We start from the raw sequence: 22,287 nt of genomic DNA on the forward strand, positions 1-22,287 counted from the left end.
TATTGAGAATGATGTTGTGGTGCCCCTTTGAAATTGTGGTCGTTTTGTATGAAATCTGTATGGATTCTGTGATGCATTGTGTTGGATCTTGTTTGCTAAGGATTTATTTTATAACTACATGCAAGAATGAGTTCATGTACAATAGAGTTGCACCATAATGGTCCTAATAAAGTTCTTACCTCACATGCATTATAGTGCGGGGCCATGTCAACCACTTCAACAACTATGACCCTGATGAGAGGAGCCTTATGGCCAAGTAGCTGGGTTGCAATAACTACACCTAGTTTTACAACCTAGTTCCTGAACAATCCTTTGAGCTTGGGTTAAAACCTTTGCAAAGTGATCAAGATATATTAGAGAAGGTCCAGGTCATCAAGAGACATGATACAACGTAGAGATGTATGGAAGATGTTATAAAAGCTGCTGAGGTTGCAGAGCAGGAAGTGCCCCTACTTCCATCATCTCAATCAAGCACACAAGAGGGTAATTTGCGTGGAGAGCTCACTTAAGATGAGACTGATCGTTTATGTGAGATAATTGAAACCATTATTGAGGAGGGGAGCCAAGGTATGATTTCATCACAAGCAGACCTTGAGGGTGGAACCTAGGCATCACCAGTAGACCCTAAGGGTGGAAACCAAGCATCACAAGCAGACCCTAAGGCTGGCAACTAGGAATCACAAGTGGATAGGGTTGAGAAGTCTGCTAAGAGACAAGTTGCTAGGCTCGCCCGTGAAGCTAGAAGAACTAAGCAAAGGATGGAGAAGAAACTTGCTAAGTCAAAGAAAGAAAGCACAAGGAAGGGAGCTTTTGAAAGAATTTTTGACAAGGGGAAGGCAATTATTGATTAGGAAGATGCCAGTAGTGCCAATGTCAGTGGAAGTAATATTGACTTTTTTGTTGTCCTCAATGACTTGAGGGAATTAGATGATGATATTGATGATGATCTGTTCAAGTAGAATGGGGATGGCTTGTGATAGAGGAGGAGATAAGGAGGCCATTTGAACAATCAAGATATAGTATTAAAGAGGATAATTTTGGAGACCATAGGATGCAGGACAAAGAGCTAGAGTTTGATAGCAGTTGTGATGAGCTTAGAAGCCTTGATTGATTGAGTTTGATGTAGAGGGTTCTAGTAGGTTAAGGTACCCTGAGTTCAATGAAAATGCTGACTTAAACAGTCACATAAACCTTGAACTTGGAATGAACTTCAGCACTCTAGTGCATTTAGGAAAGTCCTCAGGGCTTTGCTATTCACAAAGCCACCCCTCCCGGCCACCCCTGCCGCTTCCTTCGGGTCCGTCGAGCTCGAGCCCGTCGTCAATCCCCTTCCCGATAGCCGACCGGCCATCAATAACCGGAACTCCGATTCCGATCACGCCGTCATTGAAATTGAGAATCTTGATGAGGAGAGGTCCCCCTTGATGCCATCCAGATATCAGAGGCAATGCGCCGCAGCAGACTGCTGCTAGGACTGGGAGGAGGAGTCATTGTTCTTCCTCTTCTTCTCCTTCTCGCGTTCGTCAGATATTGAGCTGTTTGACACGACGAGGGGCATCCGGCTCGGCCTTGGAGACTTTTGTCTTCTCCAGCGTTCTTGGGGGCAGGGCGGGTATGATCTGATGACTGTCTATGCTTGTTATCTGGCGATCATTTCGGGGCTCCGGTGCACCCTCATCGTGCTATCCATGTGCCGGCATGTGCTGCCGGACCTTCCGATCTCGATCACCCTTGGCATGACTGATTGAGCCGTTTATGGCCGGGTCGTCGACCGGCTTGGTGATGTTCCGACTGTCCCCCACCCTTTTTTGACTGTTGTTTTAGTTTTGATGGTATTCACAAAATGAAAGATGAATGTTATTGTTTTGAGCAACTGATGTTTCATGCAATTGCAAGTTCTTCTTTGCCATTTCTTTTAATTTTCGTTATATATTGCTTTGGCTTGTGAGGGGTTTTTCTTGGTCTCAAAATCTTGAAATGCTATACTTTCAATTTGTAAAGCAGAATATGGCTAGCTTGTTACCCTTGAAGCAAGGATTTTTTGAAATAAAGATAATGTGGTGATCAAAACAATAAATTGGTGCCATGTTATCCATGAGTCTATCTGATAAATCACAAATCAAATCAAAATCTAAAGATGGACTGATTGTGCATGTTTGCATGACATCACTTGTTAGGATACTTGACTAAGTTTCTCAGATGAGGCTAGCGCATTTGTGCATATGATGATGACAAAATTGTTGGTGAGTCATGCTCTTCTTGGCCGCTTTTGGTTTCCTTTGATTCGACAATGTGGTGATTTGCAATACTAAAATGCAGAAGAAAGGTGTCATCAATAATTCACTTTTCGCAAAGAAAGTCACTTTGCAAAAGTTTGTTCTTTTCTTTGCAAAAGTTTGTTCTTTCATACATAATTACCACTCTGTAGCTATTTCATTATTCTGAAAAGAGAAAGTCTTGAAAGAGTGGCAAGTGTGTCCGAGATATGGTTTGGAGAAGCCTCTTGTGGATGTCTCACTTTGAAGCTGGCAGTTCAGTCATAGCATTAGCAGCCATGACTTGAGATTACACAAAACAAAACATCACATAATAGGTTCTACACTTTATTGTTGTATTAAATTACCTCTGCATTAACATCACAAAACATAATTGGCAAAGTATATCATTTTGGTTTTAGAGCTTGTTTGGGCTTCCTAATGCTAGATTCACAATTGCATTATTAGCTAAAAAGTCTTGGTGATTGTGTGTGTTTGTTTTTGGGGTTATACTTCTTGGCTTTGTTATGCTTTTTGCATGTTGCCTATGCTCCTAGTCTTAAAAATTTTGTTTAGGGTTCTATACATAAACACGCTGTATTGGTAGCGGGCCCCGTACTACTACCAGCCTATCACTGTGTCGATACGATATGGTATGGGGCCGGTTCCGCACACCGAGTATCAGTACTCCACCGGTTCATGATACGCCCTCCGTATCATGTATCGGTACCGAATTGGTATGATATAGCATGTTCCGTACCGTTCGTTTCAGTACGTTATAGCAAACTTTTGTTCTATATCTTACCTCAATTGCTTATAAATCATTGACCAATTTGGTGATGATTTGATTCTTTTACTGTTGTTGTGAAGTGATAGGTAAATGCAAGTGATATTGATATTGCATGGCATGACATGATTCCCTTCTCTTGTGCTTTTTTTTTCTTAACCTAATTCTTTTTCTCCTTGTTGGGTATATCTAACTTTGTTAAGTGAGAGAGGTGCTAGAAAACTCTAAATGAGGATGCATTATGTAAGAGTCTGGTAATGCTAGATTATCATTGATGGAGGAGAAGGTAATCAGTGGCATGACATGATTCCCTTCTCTTATGCTTTTTTTTTTTTCCTTAACCTGATTCTTTTTCTCCTTGTTGGGTATATCTATCTTTGTTAAGGAAGAGAGGTGCTAGAAAACTCTAAATGAGGATGCATTATATGAGAGACTGGTAGTGCTAGATTATCATTGATGGAGAAGGTAATCAGTGGCGTTCTATTTTTATTTTCTATTTTCATATGTATTAGTTTCAGACTTGGTTAAATTCTTTGGCTTGTGAATGATATTATTTTTAGGTATCACAGTTCAATTACAAGTCCTCTTAAGTATAAAATAGTGTGCAACTAAATCAATATTTTTATAGTAGGAATTTTCTGAATTAATAAATCGCATGCCAGTGTAATAAATGCAGAATAAAACCAAAGCATGCGAAGCGTAGCACTTGCCCTTAAAGGTTTCAGCACTCAAAGCACAGGAATATCAAGTTATAAACAGTAGGCTGACCCCACTAATTTGGAATGGAAGTAACCATATAATTAATTTTAGGTGCTTGAAGTTGCAATTTAATGAGGACTCATGCTATGTGCATTACTTTTTCTTTTCAGTAGGTAATGGTACAACTCATGAAAGGTTAGCTTGGGTCATTAGCAGGGCCCAATGTCCTTGGTAATTCATCAGCTAATTCGAAGAGTGCTGCAAAGCAATTGCTTGTAAAAGGAACATTTGATGGATGTTTGTGAACCATCAATCAGAATTATTTCAGTAAATCTAATAAATTCACGCCTTTTTGTTTATTTATACTTAAAGAGGGATATAATTTGTCAAAGGGGAGTATGCATAACCAAAAAGGAGCATTCATATAATGATGACTTGTGTCCACATACCAACATTCATTTTTCAGTTCCTTTTCGGCTGAGTCTCTGTACATTGAGGGATAGAGATGGATTCAACTCCTAGACAAACAACTGTACCCAATCTCATCCAACACAGATGTTCACAATTGTCATATTCCTTTTTCACTTGAAATTCTTTTTGCTTATAGTCCTTTGTAGTAATCCTTCTTATGTCAGTGTAGATAAAAAGCCCTTTTCCATCCTGTCCGACCCTTTGTTCTTGTTGCATTTCTCTTTATCATATTATCTTGGTGGAGTTTTTAATCATCTTCTAGATCTTAAGCAGTTAGGGCATTGCGCTATGTTCTTAACAGGTTGGAGCCAGTGCCATATGTCTGGCCTTGTCACACTACTCATACTTCCTTTTTTGGCACCATATATGCTTTTCTTCTCTCTCATTTTCTTTTCTTTTCTCTCTTTTTTCACCTACTTGACCCTAGGGGGTGTTATCTTGAGTTTAAATACAAATAATTTCCAAGACTTGTTCTTACATAATTTTGACTCCTTTCTTGCTCAGTTAGCAGTGCTTTCCTTCAACTGTTCATTATACAGTAGTATAATACTTGTTTTAATCTATCTTCTTTTATGTGAGTCTATGAGGTTAGTTTCGTTTTGTGCTGAAGACTGGACTAGATGGTTAATGATTTCAATTAGAAGCATAATAGGATCATGAGATCTTGGTTTTGATTCAAATGATGATTGTCTTTTTCCTAGGGATCTTATATGCCAAGTTGATTAGTCATCTAATGATTAACTTATTATGGTGATTGTCTTCTACCAAACATTCAGTTCATGGGAATAGTTTCTGTATTGATGGCCAGCTGGTATGGTAGCTGGCCAGTGTGGTACAGCATGATTTTGGGTAGATATGCTCAATTTTTGAATCCATGTCTTTTAAAGATTTTCCAATAGGTCTACATACAGCATCTCTAGTGCCATAAGACTTTCCTTATCATTGTTGTTGGGTCGTATAGTCTCAAACATGCCTCTTTTGCGTGTCCTAAGAAGTTTACTTGGGGTCGTAGAGGTTTTTTGTCTTTGCTTGGTGTATGTACATGGAAGCTAGATGTCTGTCTGGGGTCTCTATTCTTGAGTTACTTGCATCCCTCTTGCATGAAGGCCGAGAAGCAAAAATGTCATCTCATGCCAAATTGCTGAAGCAAGGTACATGCCATGAGCCAGGCATCTTTTTGAGAATTTTGGCTTCATTTCCTTTTCTTACTGACACGGCATAAACTATTGCAGCACTTGTCCCATGTGTTTTAATAACCAACATGTTATTCAAACCACAAACAATATGGTGTTTCAGGAGCAGGCCATGCACATGAAGACTGAATACCACTTTCTGTCATTGTCTATAAGTATTTACTTGCATCATACTCTTTGGTTTGCTAGTTCTTTCATAAAAAGCCTGATAATATGTAATGCTTTTCTTTCTTGTCAAACTGTTTCTATGATCTATTATTGTTTCTATGCATATTTATTGCATTGTACATGTGGCCTTTCTTGCATTCCTTTCGCTGTGATTACTTCCATAATGCTTGCAACCCTGTCATCTTATGTAAATGTGTTGGGTGTGGATCGATATGCTACTTGTTTCTTCTCCAACTCTGTTCATGTAGTAGCAAAATGATAAGATTGAAGACCTAGGAAATTTTTTAGCATCTAGCTATTAGATTCAAAAGCACAAAAGTGACTCAACAAGGGTTCATATATATCTCACTTGTGAAGGTTTAGAGGGGGAATGTATTATCACATGCATGCGTGTGTATATGTTTGCATTATCTTAAGCTTTACCAGATGGTGAATTATAGCCTCAAGGTTCAGCCTAGAACACCTCACCCATTGCAGTAACTTACAGCATCCTACTTCCTACGCCATCCAGAATTTTATTTTTGAACTTCGTATTATCAAACTTTGTATCATTTATTGTTTTTCCATTTTTCAAACCATGTATCTTTTTTCCTTCCACATATCATGTTTTAATAACTACCACATGACTTAAAGGATGTAGACTTCATGATGGTGTACGCTTTTCACAAATAATTCTGACGTGGTTTGCTAGATATGGTATATGGAAATACTTTCAACTAAGATTCTTCCTAGGTACTTCCATATCTAAAATTATGTTGGGAGCATTACCTCACTTTTTCTGAATCTGAATTTGCTTTCGCCTCATTCAGGCTACTAAGTTGTAGACATGGTCAGGAAGAGGCTGAAATTTGTGAATTTTCTCTCCGGCTGAAGGTTCTACTTATTACATATGGCACTAGACCTGAGCTTATGGGTAGAAATGCAGGTTGGGGTACTATGAGCTCAGATCTCTTAATTTTTATCAAATTGGGTCATGAGAATGCATTTAATTTGTTGCCACTACGCCACCGGCCACTCATTTGGTCTGTATAAATACTGGCTTTTTCATTAATCTCATTCTTCAGGAACTGATAATTCTGTCAGATGCCATTAGTTGTATTCCTTGTGGTCTCTGCTCAAGCTCAATGAATCAAAGTATGGCGTGCATGATGAATGAAAATCATGAATCAAATGGCTCCATATTTTCATCTTTACTTTTGATCTTTTTATTAGCTGACTAATGTTTGATTGTGTTTCTAAGGCAGCACTGACAATATCTCTTTGAACTATTATTCTGGGGTCTTGTTTCATGATTCAGCTGTCCCTGCCCATTATAGAGCGAGTACTCCTGGTTACATGTTCGCCGATATGGTTTTCGTATGACATGATTTTTCTCTCTCTCTCTGGTATTTTACATTGTAGTTTAACATGCATTGTTTCAATGGTCAGAATTTTCGCACTTTTTTTAATAAATAAATTAGTTGGACAACTTGGTTTGGGAACAATGGCCTTCTTTTTTTATCTTATTTCAATGTCCTATAACTGGAAATTTTGTTATCATGGTCAGACAAACTAATTCCAAGTACATCTTCCTGCTGTTCATTATGCTAGGCTTACAAAGGAAAGGAAACAACACCGAGCAAGACTAAAAAGCCCAGCAACTACCATGATTTCGCTTATGGGCCTCCAACACCGAGCGACTCTTTAAGAGTAGGCGTAATAAGCCCTGAAGTGGTCACTTCACGAGCTTAGATTTTTTTCCAGTGCAAAATAAATAAGCCCCGGATTTAGGCCAGACTCAAACCTCTTGTTGCCGTCGGCCATATCCACCAAGTCAACGGACGCCAAGGCCAAGTCAAGCTTCTGCCGGATCTCCTCCTCGTGTCGGCGACTGCAACGCCGATGGCTCTCTGGACGTTAATGCGGGAGCTCCTATCGCTGTCGAACCTCGTCGGCCCCCTCGCCGAGAAGGTCGTCGGCGCAGGCGTCGACGGCCTCTGCTGGGCGTTCTCCTCTCTCTCCCGCCTTCTCGACGTCGAGGCCGACCTCGACAAGCTCCGCCGCACCGTCCGCCGTATCCACGCCCTTCTCAAGGACGCCGAGGAGACCCGCTTCATCGAGGACAGCCACGTCCGCCTCTGGCTCTCCGAGCTCAAAGACATCGCCTTCGACGCCGAGGACCTCCTCGACGAGATCGAGACCTGGGTCAACGTCTCCAAGCTGCAAGCTTCTCAGAAGAGAAAGCTGCCTTGGCACTCCTTCTCCATCAACCCAGTTTGGCTCCTGAGATGGAAGATTTCACGAAAGGTCGCCGAGATCTGGAAGAAGTACTCAGCAATTACCGAGGACTGGAAGAATCTCCATCTCAGGAAGGGCGAGTACAGGAGAAAAGCCCAGGTTGGGGAAGAGCGCCTCCCTCCGGTGGCGGGCTCTCTCCAAGGTGAGCCGTTAATCGTTGGCATCGATGATAAGAAAAGGGAGATTGTTCAGTTGTTGATCTCGGGTGGGGGAGATGACGTTGCCGTTGTTTCAGTAGTCGGAGCCGGAGGAATCGGGAAGACGACGCTTGCTAGGCTTGCCTTTGATGATCAAGAAGTGGTAAATTTCTTCCCTTTGAAGTTTTGGGTTGGTGTTTCTCAAGGATTCGATGTGAAGAAGACTACAAAAGAGATTATTGAGGTAATGACTGAAGAAAGATGTGAACCTTTGAACTTGGAGCTGCTGCAGCGCAGGCTTCAGCAGCTGGTGAGTGGGAGGAAGTTCTTATTGGTGCTAGATGGTGTTTGGAATGAGGAGCAATATTATTGGGAGATGTTGCGAGCTCCTTTAATGGCTGGAGGAAATGGAAGCAGGGTTTTGGTAACTACTAGGAGCGAATTGGTCTCAAGGAACATGCGCACATTGCCTCCAATCCATTTGAATGGTCTTGAGGAGGAGCACTGCTGGTCGTTGTTCCGGGACCTAGCATTCGAGCGAGGAGCTTGGGATCGGCACCGGAACTTGGTGGAGATCGGTAGGAAGATAGTGAAGAAGTGTCAGGGATCACCTCTAGCAGTCAGGTCGATCAGCGGCCTCTTGTACAATAAGACAGATGAAGAGGAGTGGAGAAGTGTATTAAGTGATCTGCCAGATCCAGATGATGATGCCTACAAGATCCTACTGACTTTGAAGGTGAGTTATGATCATTTGCCATTACATCTGAAGCAGTGTTTTGCTTTCTGTTCTATATTTCCCAATGGTTATGTATTTGATCGAGATGAATTAGTCAAGTTGTGGATCGCAGTTGGTCTTGTTAAGCCTAAGGGAACGAGGTCATTGGAGAATATCGGCGGTAAGTACTTTGACCATCTCTTATGGAGGTCATTTTTCCATATATCTAGCAGCAGCAACCAACAATCAAAACTGAAATACAAAATGCCAGGCTTAATTCATGAGCTAGCACAATCTGTTTCTGAACATGAATGTTTGAGATGTGAGAATAACGCAGTACATGGTGAATCAGAGAATTCTCGATATGTGGTGTCATGCCTTCAGAATATGGATCCTTTCACATTTCAGAAGATCTATGAGAACCAAGGCTTAAGAGCATTTATATTGCATCCTGAAAATGGTGTGCCCACAAAACAGGTTCCGAATCATCTGTTTCGAAATTTGAAGCATTTACGTGCTTTAGATTTGAGACAGAATGAATTAGTTGCATTACCAGATGCTATTGGAAATCTAATTCATCTGCGGTTCCTCAACCTTTATGGCACACAAATAGAGAGGTTGCCAGAATCTGTCAGTAACCTTTACAATCTGCAGGTACTAGAACTTGGTGAGTGCAACAAGCTTCTAGAACTACCCAAAGGCATGAGCAACTTGGTTAATCTTCGGCATCTGGGTTTGCATCTGAACTGGGATAAGCATAGAAATAGATGGATTGATTTGATTTCCATGCCACCAGGGATTGGCCAATTAACTTCTCTGCGAACATTGTCAAGGTTCAGTGTATCTGGACAGAGTGGATGTGGTTTGGGGCAGTTAAAAGACTTGGATCTCCGAGGAGAACTATGCATCTCAAAACTGGAAAATGTTGTCAATGTGGATGATGCTGCAGATGCAAATTTGAGGAACAAAAAATACATTGACTTTCTGATGCTCAGATGGAGTGAAAGCACCTGCTCTAACTCGCTGGCTGAAAGTGGAGAACAAGTAATCAAAACCCTCCATCCACACACCAATATCAGAACTTTATGGATAGATAACTACAATGGAACATCATTTCCAGATTGGCTCCAGGATCAGTCATTTTCAAATTTAGACACATTGAGGCTCTCCAACTGCAGAAGATGTGGAGTCCTCCCTCTAGTAGGAAAGCTGCCACAGCTCAAAAATCTCGACTTAGAAGGGCTGCCTGAAGTGCAATACATGGGCCGTGTGGTTCCCGGTAATGGCAATACTATGGGTTTTCCCTTGCTTGAGATGTTGTTTATAGCAAACATGCGTAGCTTGGAGAGTTGGTATGAAGTAATACAGGGTGAAATGGCTTGCCTCAAAAAACTTGTCATCTCAGATTGCCCCAAGATAAAAGAACTTTCCCACCTACCACGTTCTCTTGAATATTTTGAGATGAGAAACTGCCAGAAACTGTTGTCTCTTCCAGTGCTTCCACTGCTTCAGGAGTTGGTGATAAAAGGAGGCACTGGGGAAATAATCAGGTGGATTCATCAGCTCACCTCTCTGTCCTCGCTGACTGTCTCTCAATTGTCTCGTCTTAAATCTCTACCCAGAGGCTATCTTCATAACTTGAAAGTTCTTAGAGAACTGAAGATTGAAGGATGTGATAAGCTTAAGTCAGTGGCCTTGCAAGATCTTGCTTCTCTTGAACTTTTAGAGATATCATCATGCCAAAAACTATCATCCTTTGGTGATGGGGGACTGCCTGCAACGCTAAAAGAATTTCGACTTCATTTTTGTGACAATCTCAAATCCCTGCCAACCCGAATGCATCTGTTACCCTCTCTTAATCATATGGAAATTTGCAATGTTCCAATGCTCACATCATTACCGACAGAAGGATTACCTTACTCCCTGAAATATCTAGCTATCAGTGGATGCACATTTTTGCAACGTTGTTGCGGAAGAAATGGAGCTGATTGGCCTAAAATACAGCATATTCCTTTAAGAGATATTGGTGATAGTTCTTCGAGTTGAATTATCTGAGCGGTTAGTTCTGCACTCATTCCAAAATAGGATGTTGGTTTGTAAGTATAAATGATAACTTGAGAAGAAAATCTATTATTTCCAATTTTTGTTTACTTTCCGTTCTTTTAGTTCAAATATATTGTCGTGAATTTTGTTACGTATCTTACCAGTTTATGTAAGCTGTCATGTGGTTATCTTGCTGCCTCCTTACTGCTATGCTAGGATGAAGGCATGTTGCATCTGTTACGCAAACCATGCATTCACCCTGGCTGAATTAAACATTTGGGAAGCCATTCTAGACAATTATTAGTCTCAGCTTCTTCGATCAACATATGCCTATCCTCCAGAACTTTACTTAGCACTGGATCTCTTGCAACCTATGACCAAAGGAATGCTACTAGAAGAACTTACCTTACAAGTCTTCTTCTCTCTTTCAGCCCAAACTATGTCATTAAATAAATCCTCCTCTATCTATTGCAAGTCCACGTCTCCTTTCCCTTCAAACTCCGATTCATACTTCTCATATAGAAATCTTTGAACGGTAGAATAACATCTATTTTGCATCATTTCTAATTGATTTCTTAGTTCGGACTGAAGAAAAAATGTCACTCGAGTATTATCAAACTGACTGCAATCTTTTTTATCCATAAAAGTCCTAGCAGATCGCTTTCTACTTCTAATAGATAATAATGTTGGCGGCATGTGAAGATGAGGATGATGGGAACCCAGGATGCCGCCTCCTTTATTAGAAGAAAGAAGGCACTAGGGTTTCTATGGATGGAGCCCAACAATTCCGATTTGTCTCTCCATCTAAGAGAGTGTAATCCATTCACTATGATCTAATTCACCTACCCCAATTTATTTCAAACCTAATTCACTATAGTCTCCATCTAATTCCATCTCTAGTTGACCAATTGTAGATCAACCATGCAAGACCTGAATGGATTAACTCGAGTTTATCTCATCTAGCCCTTTCACTAATCCGATCCAATTTTCTTCAAACTACCTATCGATCCCATCTATCGGCTTCCCAACTAACGATCTTATGCTCCAATTAGACTTTCTCCATGTCACGCCCCGGACCCGGATCCGTGACACGGCCGTGCTATTGCCGACTATCGCCTACAGTAGCACGCAGCCTCATACAGGGGTAACAGGTAGCCAAAAGGATTCAAACTTATATATATATATATTAAAAGTTTTGCAGTACAACCTTCAAGTTTGAAACCAAAAATACAGAACTTCTAGGCTATTCATATGTACAGAAGTATATAAGCTTCTCCAAAAATACGAAGCTCTGTAACAAAATAAAAACATGTCTGATGGCGATCACTGGTGAGGATCTGAAAGAAAACGAAACATAAACAGATGTGAGCTACACGGCTCAGTAAGTAATCCTGCATAATCCTACCGGATCAACCAATAGACTAAACATGTAAATCAGGGTTTTGAGAAGCTGACATGCATGTTTATCTAATAATCATCCTGGCATAATAAGTATGCAATTTAAACAAAGCAGTAGTGCAAATCACAAAATTTTCATAAAATATGCATATGAAACCGTGCCCCGACATGCCGTGGTCCATTCTCTCGGATGCTACTGCGAAGTCAGACTCGACCACTGGCGGGGCCAGCTCAGTTACTATTCAGCCACTGGCGGGGCAGCTCAGTTACTATTCAGCCACTGGCGGGGCAGGCCCAATTCCAATTCAGCCACTGGCGGGGCAGGCTCAGTTACTATTCAGCCACTGGCGGGGCAGCTCAGTTACTATTCAGCCACTGGCGGCTCAGTCATTCTCAGTAGCATCTTTGAGCCCATTATAGTGCCTCTGGGGCTAGCTAAGACTTTATAAACTTACATGCATGATTAAAATATCAATATCATCAGGTTGCATACATAGCCATAGCTTCTGGGATCATGCAAGTTACTTATGCATTGTAACATATCATGCATGAAACATATGTACTTAAAATAAATGCTTAGGAAAACATTAATAACATGACATGATCTATAATAGGATTAGAACAGGTTACTTACAGTGATTCGCCTTTCTCCTAGGTCTCCTGCGTCCTGGTGACGTGTCCTAAGTCACCTACAATCATGTCATAATAACAATATATTATTTTCTTTTCTATCTGAAATTTAGCCCAAGCCTAATTCCTCTGTATTGGGGTCTTGGCTGGGCTCATAAGTCTTAATTGGCCTTCCGATTGGCCACTAAGCTTAATTCCCAGCTTAATTGGGTTTAATTTCGGGTTTAGGGTCACTGTGACCCGTTTGGGCCTGAGTCAGGGTCAATCCGGGATCAATTTGGCCCCCAAATTAATTACATTGGCTTAAATTGGGCTTTAATTTTGGTTTAATTTATAGTCTGGCTTGTCCAGACTTAGCCCAATTTGATTGGGCTCGGGTTTAGTCAAATTTGGCTAAACCCTTTCCCTTTTTTTTTTTTTCTTTTTCTTTTTCTTTTTCTTTTTCTTTTTCTTTGGGCTTAACGGGTTGCGGGTTCGGATTCGGATCCGACCCGCGAACCCGTTATCGGGTTCTTTCTCCCCCCTTCCAGAGGCTTCCGCCTCTTCACCTTCTTTGTCTCTACCGAAGCCCATGCTTCCGGCCCTCTTCTCCGGCTCCCCTTCTTCTCCTCCGGCCAGATCTGTGGCCTTCTTCTTCTCCGCCGGCCGGATCTACCGCCTCCTCCTCCTTCCGACCTTCACCGAACCCTCCCCGGCCAGATCTACCAGCCCGGAGTGGTGTTTCCCCTTCGGGGCGGCGACGGTGGGAGGCCGGCCCTTTCCCTCTCCTTCGAAGTGGTGCCGGAGGAGACGAGAAGAGCCGGGAGGTGGGATCGAGGCCGATCTCCTTCGGGAGAACTTCTCCGGCTCCGACCACGGCGAGGTAAGGCCGTGGTCCGCGGTAAGTATCCCCCTCTTCTTCTTCTTTTTTTTTTTTTTTTTTTTCTTTTCCTTGTTCTTCTTCCTCTTCCGTTTTCTTCTCTTTTTTTTTTTTTTTCTTTTTTTTTTTGTGGGAGTCTCGCCACCACCTCTCGGCCGGCGGAGAGGTGGGGCTCGGCTGAGGCTGGCGGCCTTGAGGCCGCGTTGGTCGCCGGCACGGCAGACCCGGCGGCCCTTGGCTGCCCCTCAGCCCTAGGGCAGCCACGGCCGGGGCCTGTCACCCGCAGGCCGAGTCCGGCTGGGCTCGGCCCGGGTGGCGTGGGCTCGGCTTGGGCCGTTCTCAGGCCGGCCCGCGGCCTGTTGGTCCGGCCCGCAGCCTGTGGGTCCGGCCCACGGCCCTCCTCCTGTTCTTCTCTCCCGTGCTGGTCTCCTTCCTCTCTGTGCCAGTCTCCTCCCCTCTGTTTCATCAGTGAAACAGAGGGGAGAATACCCTACAGAGGGGTATCTCCACTCCCTAAAACTTTATTATTTAACCTAAGGGCCACTTACCTGGATTTTTGCTGGTTACCGTTGGGCCGTTCCTCCCCCTCGTAGTCCCTCCTTCCTCTTGGAGCTTCAGGGCTCTTCCGCCTTAGGCTCCAGGGCTTCGGCTCTCTCTCTTTCAGTGTTCTTGGGGGCCTCCGACTTAGGGTTGCCGGCAGGGACTTAAATAGTGGTTTAGAAGATGAGACCCCCCTCTCTGAGAGGTCCCATCCGCTCCATGCCTCCCCTCTCCGGGAATGGCCGCCGCCCCCTCTGTCTCCGGTGCGCCGGCATCGACTGCCAGCAGGGGTGGGGGTCACCCTTCCCTGTCGGTCTTATCCCTTCGTTTTTTTTTTTTTTTTTTTTTTATAATAATCATTATACTGGCTACAGTAAAATTTGGGCCCAACCCTTAACTGGGCCTATTTTTCTATTGGGCCTAGTAGGTTGTGGGCCCGGACATTACATTCTTCCCCCCTTAAATAAATTTCGTCCTCGAAATCAAACATACCTTGGTTCTCGAAGAGCTGAGGGTAGCGTTGTCGCATCTCTTCCTCCAATTCCCAGGTAGCTTCCCTTTCAGTGTGGTTGGTCCACTGGACTTTAACGTAGGGAATGGTGCGCCTTCGGAGGATTTGCTCTTTTCTGTCTATGATGCACAGGGGAGCCTCCTCATAGGTTAAATCTTTATTTAATTGCAGAGGTTCATGTGGTACCACATGGCTGGGATCCGGGACGTACCTCCGTAACAAGGAGACGTGAAAGACGTTGTGTACGCCTGATAGCTCTGAAGGTAGGGCCAATTTGTAGGCAACTTTGCCTATTCTAGCAAGAACCTCAAATGGGCCAATGTAGCGAGGACTTAATTTGCCGTGTCTTCCGAATCGGGTAATACCCTTTGATGGTGAAATTTTTAGGAAGACAAAGTTCCCCTCCAAAAATTCCGAGGCCCTTCTTCCTCTGTCAGCCCATCTTTTCTGTCTATCCTGGGCAGCCTGAAGCCTTTGCTTAATTAGTAGTACCTTGTCTCTGGTGTGCTGGACCAGTTCGGGTCCTAGCATTTTCCGCTCCCCGACGTCATCCCAGTGTAAGGGGGATCGGCATCTTCTCCCATAGAGAGCTTCGTATGGGGCCATCTGGATACTGGAATGGTAGCTATTGTTATAAGCAAATTCCACCAGTGGTATGTGACTATCCCAGTTTCCACCTAGGTCCACAGTGCAAGCCCTCAGCATGTCTTCCAGAGTTTGGATTGTCCGCTCTGACTGGCCGTCAGTCTGGGGGTGGTATGCTGTACTGAGCCTCAGTCCGGTACCCATGGCCTTCTGAAAGCTTTCCCAGAATCTGGACACGAATCGGGGGTCACGATCAGAAATGATGCTCACTGGTACTCCGTGCAGGCGTACAATCTCATCGATGTATAATTGGGTCAGCTTGTCTAAAGGAGTACCAATTCTGAATGGCAGAAAATGAGCTGATTTTGTAAGGCGATCAACAATCACCCACACTGCATCATTCTTTCTCACCGTTTTGGGGAGTCCTGTAACAAAGTCCATCGTGATGTGCTCCCACTTCCATTCAGGAATTTCTATTGGTTCCAGCAACCCTGCTGGCCTCTGGTGCTCTGCTTTTACTAGCTGACAGGTCAAGCATCGGGCCACAAACTCAGCTATTTCTCTCTTCATCCCCTTCCACCAGTAATGTTCCCGAAGGTCCCGGTACATTTTAGTACTGCCTGGATGAATAGAGAAACGGGATTGGTGGGCTTCTTCCATGATTTCCCTTTTTAGGTCAACATTTGCCGGTACACACAGTCGGTGGCCAAACCTTAGAGTGCCATCTGGGTGCATTTGGAGTTCGGGTCGCAACCCTTTCTCCACTTCATCCTTGAGCTGACAAATGTGCTCATCAGACTGCTGGGCAACCTTTATTCTATCAATCAAGGTTGGTTGTATACTCAAGGCGGCCAGCAAAATTTTTGTAGTTTGGGTAACCACCTCAACCTGCATTTCATCGAGATCCTTCTGAATCTGTGGTTGAGTGGTGAGTAAAGCGGCGGAGCTTATAACTGACTTTCTGCTTAGGGCATCCGCCACCACGTTGGCCTTTCCTGGGTGGTATTTAATACTCAGGTCATAATCCTTCAAGAGTTCCAACCACCTTCTTTGCCTCATATTCAATTCCTTCTGGGTGAATATATACTTCAGGCTCTTGTGGTCGGTGTACACATCACAGTGTTCGCCATACAAATAATGTCTCCAAAGTTTCAAGGCGAACACTACTGCGGCCAACTCTAGGTCATGTGTCGGGTAATTCTGTTCATAGGGTTTCAGCTGTCTCGAGGCATAGGCTACCACCTTGCCATCTTGCATCAGCACACAGCCTAGCCCGTTCTTGGAAGCATCACTGTAGATGGTAAATTCTCCAGTTAAGGACGGTAATGTCAAAATTGGGGCAGAAACTAACCTTTGTTTAAGCTCCTGGAAGCTCCTCTCACACTTGCCGTCCCAGATAAACTTGGCCCGTTTCTTAGTCAACTGGGTCAAAGGGGTAGCTATTTTGGAGAACCCTTCCACAAATCGCCGGTAATACCCGGCTAATCCCAAAAAGCTTCTTATTTCCTTGGCGTTGGTGGGACGAGGCCAATCCACCACCGCTTCTATCTTCTTGGGGTCCACTGACACTCCTTCCTTGGAGATTATATGGCCGAGGAACGCCACACTGTCCAGCCAGAACTCACATTTGTTCAGCTTGGCGTACAGTCTCTTCTCTCGAAGGATTTGTAGCACTACCCCCAGATGGTCTTCATGTTCCTTCCGACTCTTTGAGTATATCAAAATGTCATCGATAAAAACTATCACGAACTGATCCAAATATTGTTTAAAGACTCTGTTCATCAAGTCCATAAATGCAGCCGGGGCATTGGTCAGTCCAAAAGGCATAACCAGAAATTCATAATGCCCATACCTGGTTCGAAATGCAGTTTTTGGCACATCCTCAGATTTGATCTTCAGCTGATGGTAGCCTGACCTCAAATCTATCTTGGAGAAGACCTGGGCGCCTTGCAGCTGATCAAACAGGTCATCGATCCGTGGTAGGGGATATTTGTTCTTTATGGTTATCTTGTTCAATTCCCGGTAATCGATGCATAGTCGCATACTCCCGTCTTTCTTTTTCACAAATAGGACAGGAGCTCCCCATGGCGACGCACTGGGCTGGATGAACTTTTTATCCAGGAGTTCTTGTAGTTGTACCTTCAATTCCCTTAACTCAGCAGGGGCCATCCGGTAAGGAGCCTTGGAGACTGGCCCCTCTCCTGGTGCGAGGTCGATTGTGAATTCGATCTCTCGGTCTGGGGGTAATCCTGGTAATTCCTCCGGGAAGACATCCGGATATTTTCTGACTACTGGAATATCTTCCAGTTTGGTCTCTTTCTGGGTATCCATTACACAGGCCAGATAGGCCATACACCCTTTTCTCACAGCCTTTCCAGCTTTCAAGGCAGAAATAAAGTGTAGTGTAGGAGCATCTTGAAGGGGTATATCGCCCTGAAAGAAAAATTCTTGCTCCCCAGGTATCCGAAATACCACCCTCTTGTGGTAACAATCAATGTGGGCGTGATACTGTGACATCCAGTCCATGCCCAAGATAATATCAAAGTCTTGCATGTCAAGCTGTAAAAGATTTGTCTCTAATTCTTTTTCCCCTATCTGAATTATGCAATCTTTATATTTAATGTCAACAATTGCGGTTTTCTGAAGGGGTGTAGCAACATGCCATGGTTCCACTAATTTCTCAGATGTGCTATGTAATTGTCTGGAAAAGCTAACCGACACGAAAGAATGCGTAGAACCAGAATCAAATAGAATGAGGGCAGGAATCAAGTTGACCAGAAGTGTACCTGTCACCACTTGATCGCTAGCACTGGCATCCTGTCGAGTCAGTGCGAAAACCCGAGGGTTACCCCTCGATCTCTGGTCCTCTGGTGCAGTATGTCGGGGCTCGTCCTTCTTTCGGCTAGGGCAGTTGCGGGCGATGTGTCCTGTCTGCCCGCAAGAATAACAAGCTCCGGTCTTCTTCATGCAGGTACCCCTGTGGTTTCCGCCACAGGTGGGGCAGCCTCTACTCTGTCTCTTCTTGGGCACAGCCCCCTTGCTGCCTCCAGCCCCACTACTCGGTGCTCCTGATGACCGGGTCCTCTTCAGGTCCTCCCTCTCTCTCCCGGACCGTATCAGGTCAGCCTCAACCTTCAAGGCTCGGTCCAGTACATCTTTGTAGCTTGAGAATAAATGGGAGGATATTCGGGACCGAATCCCGTACCTCAATCCCTGCTCAAACCGGTTCACCTTACTTCTCTCATCCTCCATGAACTGGGGGCAAAATCGTCCCAGTTCGTTAAATTTATTGGCGTACTCCAGAACGGACATCTGGTCAGTCTGGGTTAGTGTCAAAAACTCATTCTGCTTCGCCAGGTGCACTGAGTCCGGAAAGTATTGATTGTAAAACATCCCCTTAAAGTCCCTCCAGGTGAGTCTGTCAACGGCATAAGCCGTCTCCATGGCCGTCCACCAGTATTCGGCGTTTCCTGTCAGCATAGAGGTCGCCAGCCGGACTGTCACCTCATCAGGAAAGTGGAGGGCTCGGAACATCTTTTCTATCTCCCGGATCCATGTTTCAGCCGCCATAGGGTCAGACCCACCCTCAAAGGTCGGGGGGTTCAGTCGGCGGAACCTCTCATAGCAGGAGTCTGCTGATGGCATAGCGGCCAACTGCATCATCTGCTGCTGTTGCAGCACTTGCGCCATAAGCTGATACACTCCGGCTAGGCCTGCCTGACCTGCTGCAGACCGTGGAGTATCCGGGGAAACTGACCGCTCGCTGGGCTCCGGGGAGGGTGGTCTCCGGTCGTCATCCATATCTTCCTAATGATCACCTAGCAGTCAAAATTTTTTTAAAGTGAGGTTATGATAACTAGCATATTATAACATTTTCTATAACGGTGACATTCTTAACTACCCTTTTCCTTAGGCATTTTATGGTTATTCTATTGTTTAACCTAAGGCTCTGATACCACTAGATGTCACGCCCCGGACCCGGATCCGTGACACGGCCGTGCTATTGCCGACTATCGCCTACAGTAGCACGCAGCCTCATACAGGGGTAACAGGTAGCCAAAAGGATTCAAACTTATATATATATATATTAAAAGTTTTGCAGTACAACCTTCAAGTTTGAAACCAAAAATACAGAACTTCTAGGCTATTCATATGTACAGAAGTATATAAGCTTCTCCAAAAATACGAAGCTCTGTAACAAAATAAAAACATGTCTGATGGCGATCACTGGTGAGGATCTGAAAGAAAACGAAACATAAACAGATGTGAGCTACACGGCTCAGTAAGTAATCCTGCATAATCCTACCGGATCAACCAATAGACTAAACATGTAAATCAGGGTTTTGAGAAGCTGACATGCATGTTTATCTAATAATCATCCTGGCATAATAAGTATGCAATTTAAACAAAGCAGTAGTGCAAATCACAAAATTTTCATAAAATATGCATATGAAACCGTGCCCCGGCATGCCGTGGTCCATTCTCTCGGATGCTACTGCGAAGTCAGACTCGACCACTGGCGGGGCCAGCTCAGTTACTATTCAGCCACTGGCGGGGCAGCTCAGTTACTATTCAGCCACTGGCGGGGCAGGCCCAATTCCAATTCAGCCACTGGCGGGGCAGGCTCAGTTACTATTCAGCCACTGGCGGGGCAGCTCAGTTACTATTCAGCCACTGGCGGCTCAGTCATTCTCAGTAGCATCTTTGAGCCCATTATAGTGCCTCTGGGGCTAGCTAAGACTTTATAAACTTACATGCATGATTAAAATATCAATATCATCAGGTTGCATACATAGCCATAGCTTCTGGGATCATGCAAGTTACTTATGCATTGTAACATATCATGCATGAAACATATGTACTTAAAATAAATGCTTAGGAAAACATTAATAACATGACATGATCTATAATAGGATTAGAACAGGTTACTTACAGTGATTCGCCTTTCTCCTAGGTCTCCTGCGTCCTGGTGACGTGTCCTAAGTCACCTACAATCATGTCATAATAACAATATATTATTTCCTTTTCTATCTGAAATTTAGCCCAAGCCTAATTCCTCTGTATTGGGGTCTTGGCTGGGCTCATAAGTCTTAATTGGCCTTCCGATTGGCCACTAAGCTTAATTCCCAGCTTAATTGGGTTTAATTTCGGGTTTAGGGTCACTGTGACCCGTTTGGGCCTGAGTCAGGGTCAATCCGGGATCAATTTGGCCCCCAAATTAATTACATTGGCTTAAATTGGGCTTTAATTTTGGTTTAATTTATAGTCTGGCTTGTCCAGACTTAGCCCAATTTGATTGGGCTCGGGTTTAGTCAAATTTGGCTAAACCCTTTCCCTTTTTTTTTTTTTTTCTTTTTCTTTTTCTTTTTCTTTTTCTTTTTCTTTGGGCTTAACGGGTTGCGGGTTCGGATTCGGATCCGACCCGCGAACCCGTTATCGAGTTCTTTCTCCCCCCTTCCAGAGGCTTCCGCCTCTTCACCTTCTTTGTCTCTACCGAAGCCCATGCTTCCGGCCCTCTTCTCCGGCTCCCCTTCTTCTCCTCCGGCCAGATCTGTGGCCTTCTTCTTCTCCGCCGGCCGGATCTACCGCCTCCTCCTCCTTCCGACCTTCACCGAACCCTCCCCGGCCAGATCTACCAGCCCGGAGTGGTGTTTCCCCTTCGGGGCGGCGACGGTGGGAGGCCGGCCCTTTCCCTCTCCTTCGAAGTGGTGCCGGAGGAGAGGAGAAGAGCCGGGAGGTGGGATCGAGGCCGATCTCCTTCGGGAGAACTTCTCCGGCTCCGACCACGGCGAGGTAAGGCCGTGGTCCGCGGTAAGTATCCCCCTCTTCTTCTTCTTTTTTTTTTTTTTTTTTTCTTTTCCTTGTTCTTCTTCCTCTTCCGTTTTCTTCTCTTTTTTTTTTTTTTTCTTTTTTTTTTTTGTGGGAGTCTCGCCACCACCTCTCGGCCGGCGGAGAGGTGGGGCTCGGCTGAGGCTGGCGGCCTTGAGGCCGCGTTGGTCGCCGGCACGGCAGACCCGGCGGCCCTTGGCTGCCCCTCAGCCCTAGGGCAGCCACGGCCGGGGCCTGTCACCCGCAGGCCGAGTCCGGCTGGGCTCGGCCCGGGTGGCGTGGGCTCGGCTTGGGCCGTTCTCAGGCCGGCCCGCGGCCTGTTGGTCCGGCCCGCAGCCTGTGGGTCCGGCCCACGGCCCTCCTCCTGTTCTTCTCTCCCGTGCCGGTCTCCTTCCTCTCTGTGCCAGTCTCCTCCCCTCTGTTTCATCAGTGAAACAGAGGGGAGAATACCCTACAGAGGGGTATCTCCACTCCCTAAAACTTTATTATTTAACCTAAGGGCCACTTACCTGGATTTTTGCTGGTTACCGTTGGGCCGTTCCTCCCCCTCGTAGTCCCTCCTTCCTCTTGGAGCTTCAGGGCTCTTCCGCCTTAGGCTCCAGGGCTTCGGCTCTCTCTCTTTCAGTGTTCTTGGGGGCCTCCGACTTAGGGTTGCCGGCAGGGACTTAAATAGTGGTTTAGAAGATGAGACCCCCCTCTCTGAGAGGTCCCATCCGCTCCATGCCTCCCCTCTCCGGGAATGGCCGCCGCCCCCTCTGTCTCCGGTGCGCCGGCATCGACTGCCAGCAGGGGTGGGGGTCACCCTTCCCTGTCGGTCTTATCCCTTCGTTTTTTTTTTTTTTTTAATAATAATCATTATACTGGCTACAGTAAAATTTGGGCCCAACCCTTAACTGGGCCTATTTTTCTATTGGGCCTAGTAGGTTGTGGGCCCGGACATTACACTCCACATGCAATTCGATTGGACCTAATATGGTTTACTTTTGAGCCTAAATTTGATGATTTTTTAAACTAGCTCCAACAAGATCAATGTGAGCTCAAAGTTACAACACAGTGTCTTCCTCTTAATATTCTTGCTAAAATTTTATATTTTGGACATTTCTACTCCTACTAACAAAAATTAATCCAAAAAATTCTAAAGATCCATCCAATATCTTTAAAAAAATAGAAGAAATGGTGAGAATATTAGA

The 22,287-nt window shown here is 44.7% G+C and overlaps 1 protein-coding gene across 1 annotated transcript; it reads left to right on the plus strand.

Annotated features, from left to right (window-relative positions):
* The first annotated feature begins 477 nt into the window (after nucleotides 1-477).
* Nucleotides 478-20,329, plus strand: LOC149768207 (putative disease resistance protein RGA3). Its single transcript, XM_089928760.1, has one exon. It carries the CDS (start codon nucleotides 7,455-7,457, stop codon nucleotides 10,746-10,748), a length of 3,294 nt encoding a protein of 1,097 aa, XP_089784886.1. The 5' UTR covers nucleotides 478-7,454; the 3' UTR covers nucleotides 10,749-20,329.
* Nucleotides 20,330-22,287: the final 1,958 nt, after the last annotated feature.

Source organism: Phoenix dactylifera, chromosome 2 (genome assembly GCF_051530095.1).
Source record: "Phoenix dactylifera cultivar Ajwa chromosome 2, Ajwa_hap1_PhDact_Kaust_v1.1, whole genome shotgun sequence".
NCBI classification, from domain to species: domain Eukaryota; kingdom Viridiplantae; phylum Streptophyta; class Magnoliopsida; order Arecales; family Arecaceae; genus Phoenix; species Phoenix dactylifera.

Bases quoted from the DNA above. Each gene is read 5' to 3' on its own strand.
- LOC149768207 (XM_089928760.1), top strand. From the start codon at position 7,455: ATGGCTCTCTGGACGTTAATGCGGGAGCTCCTATCGCTGTCGAACCTC.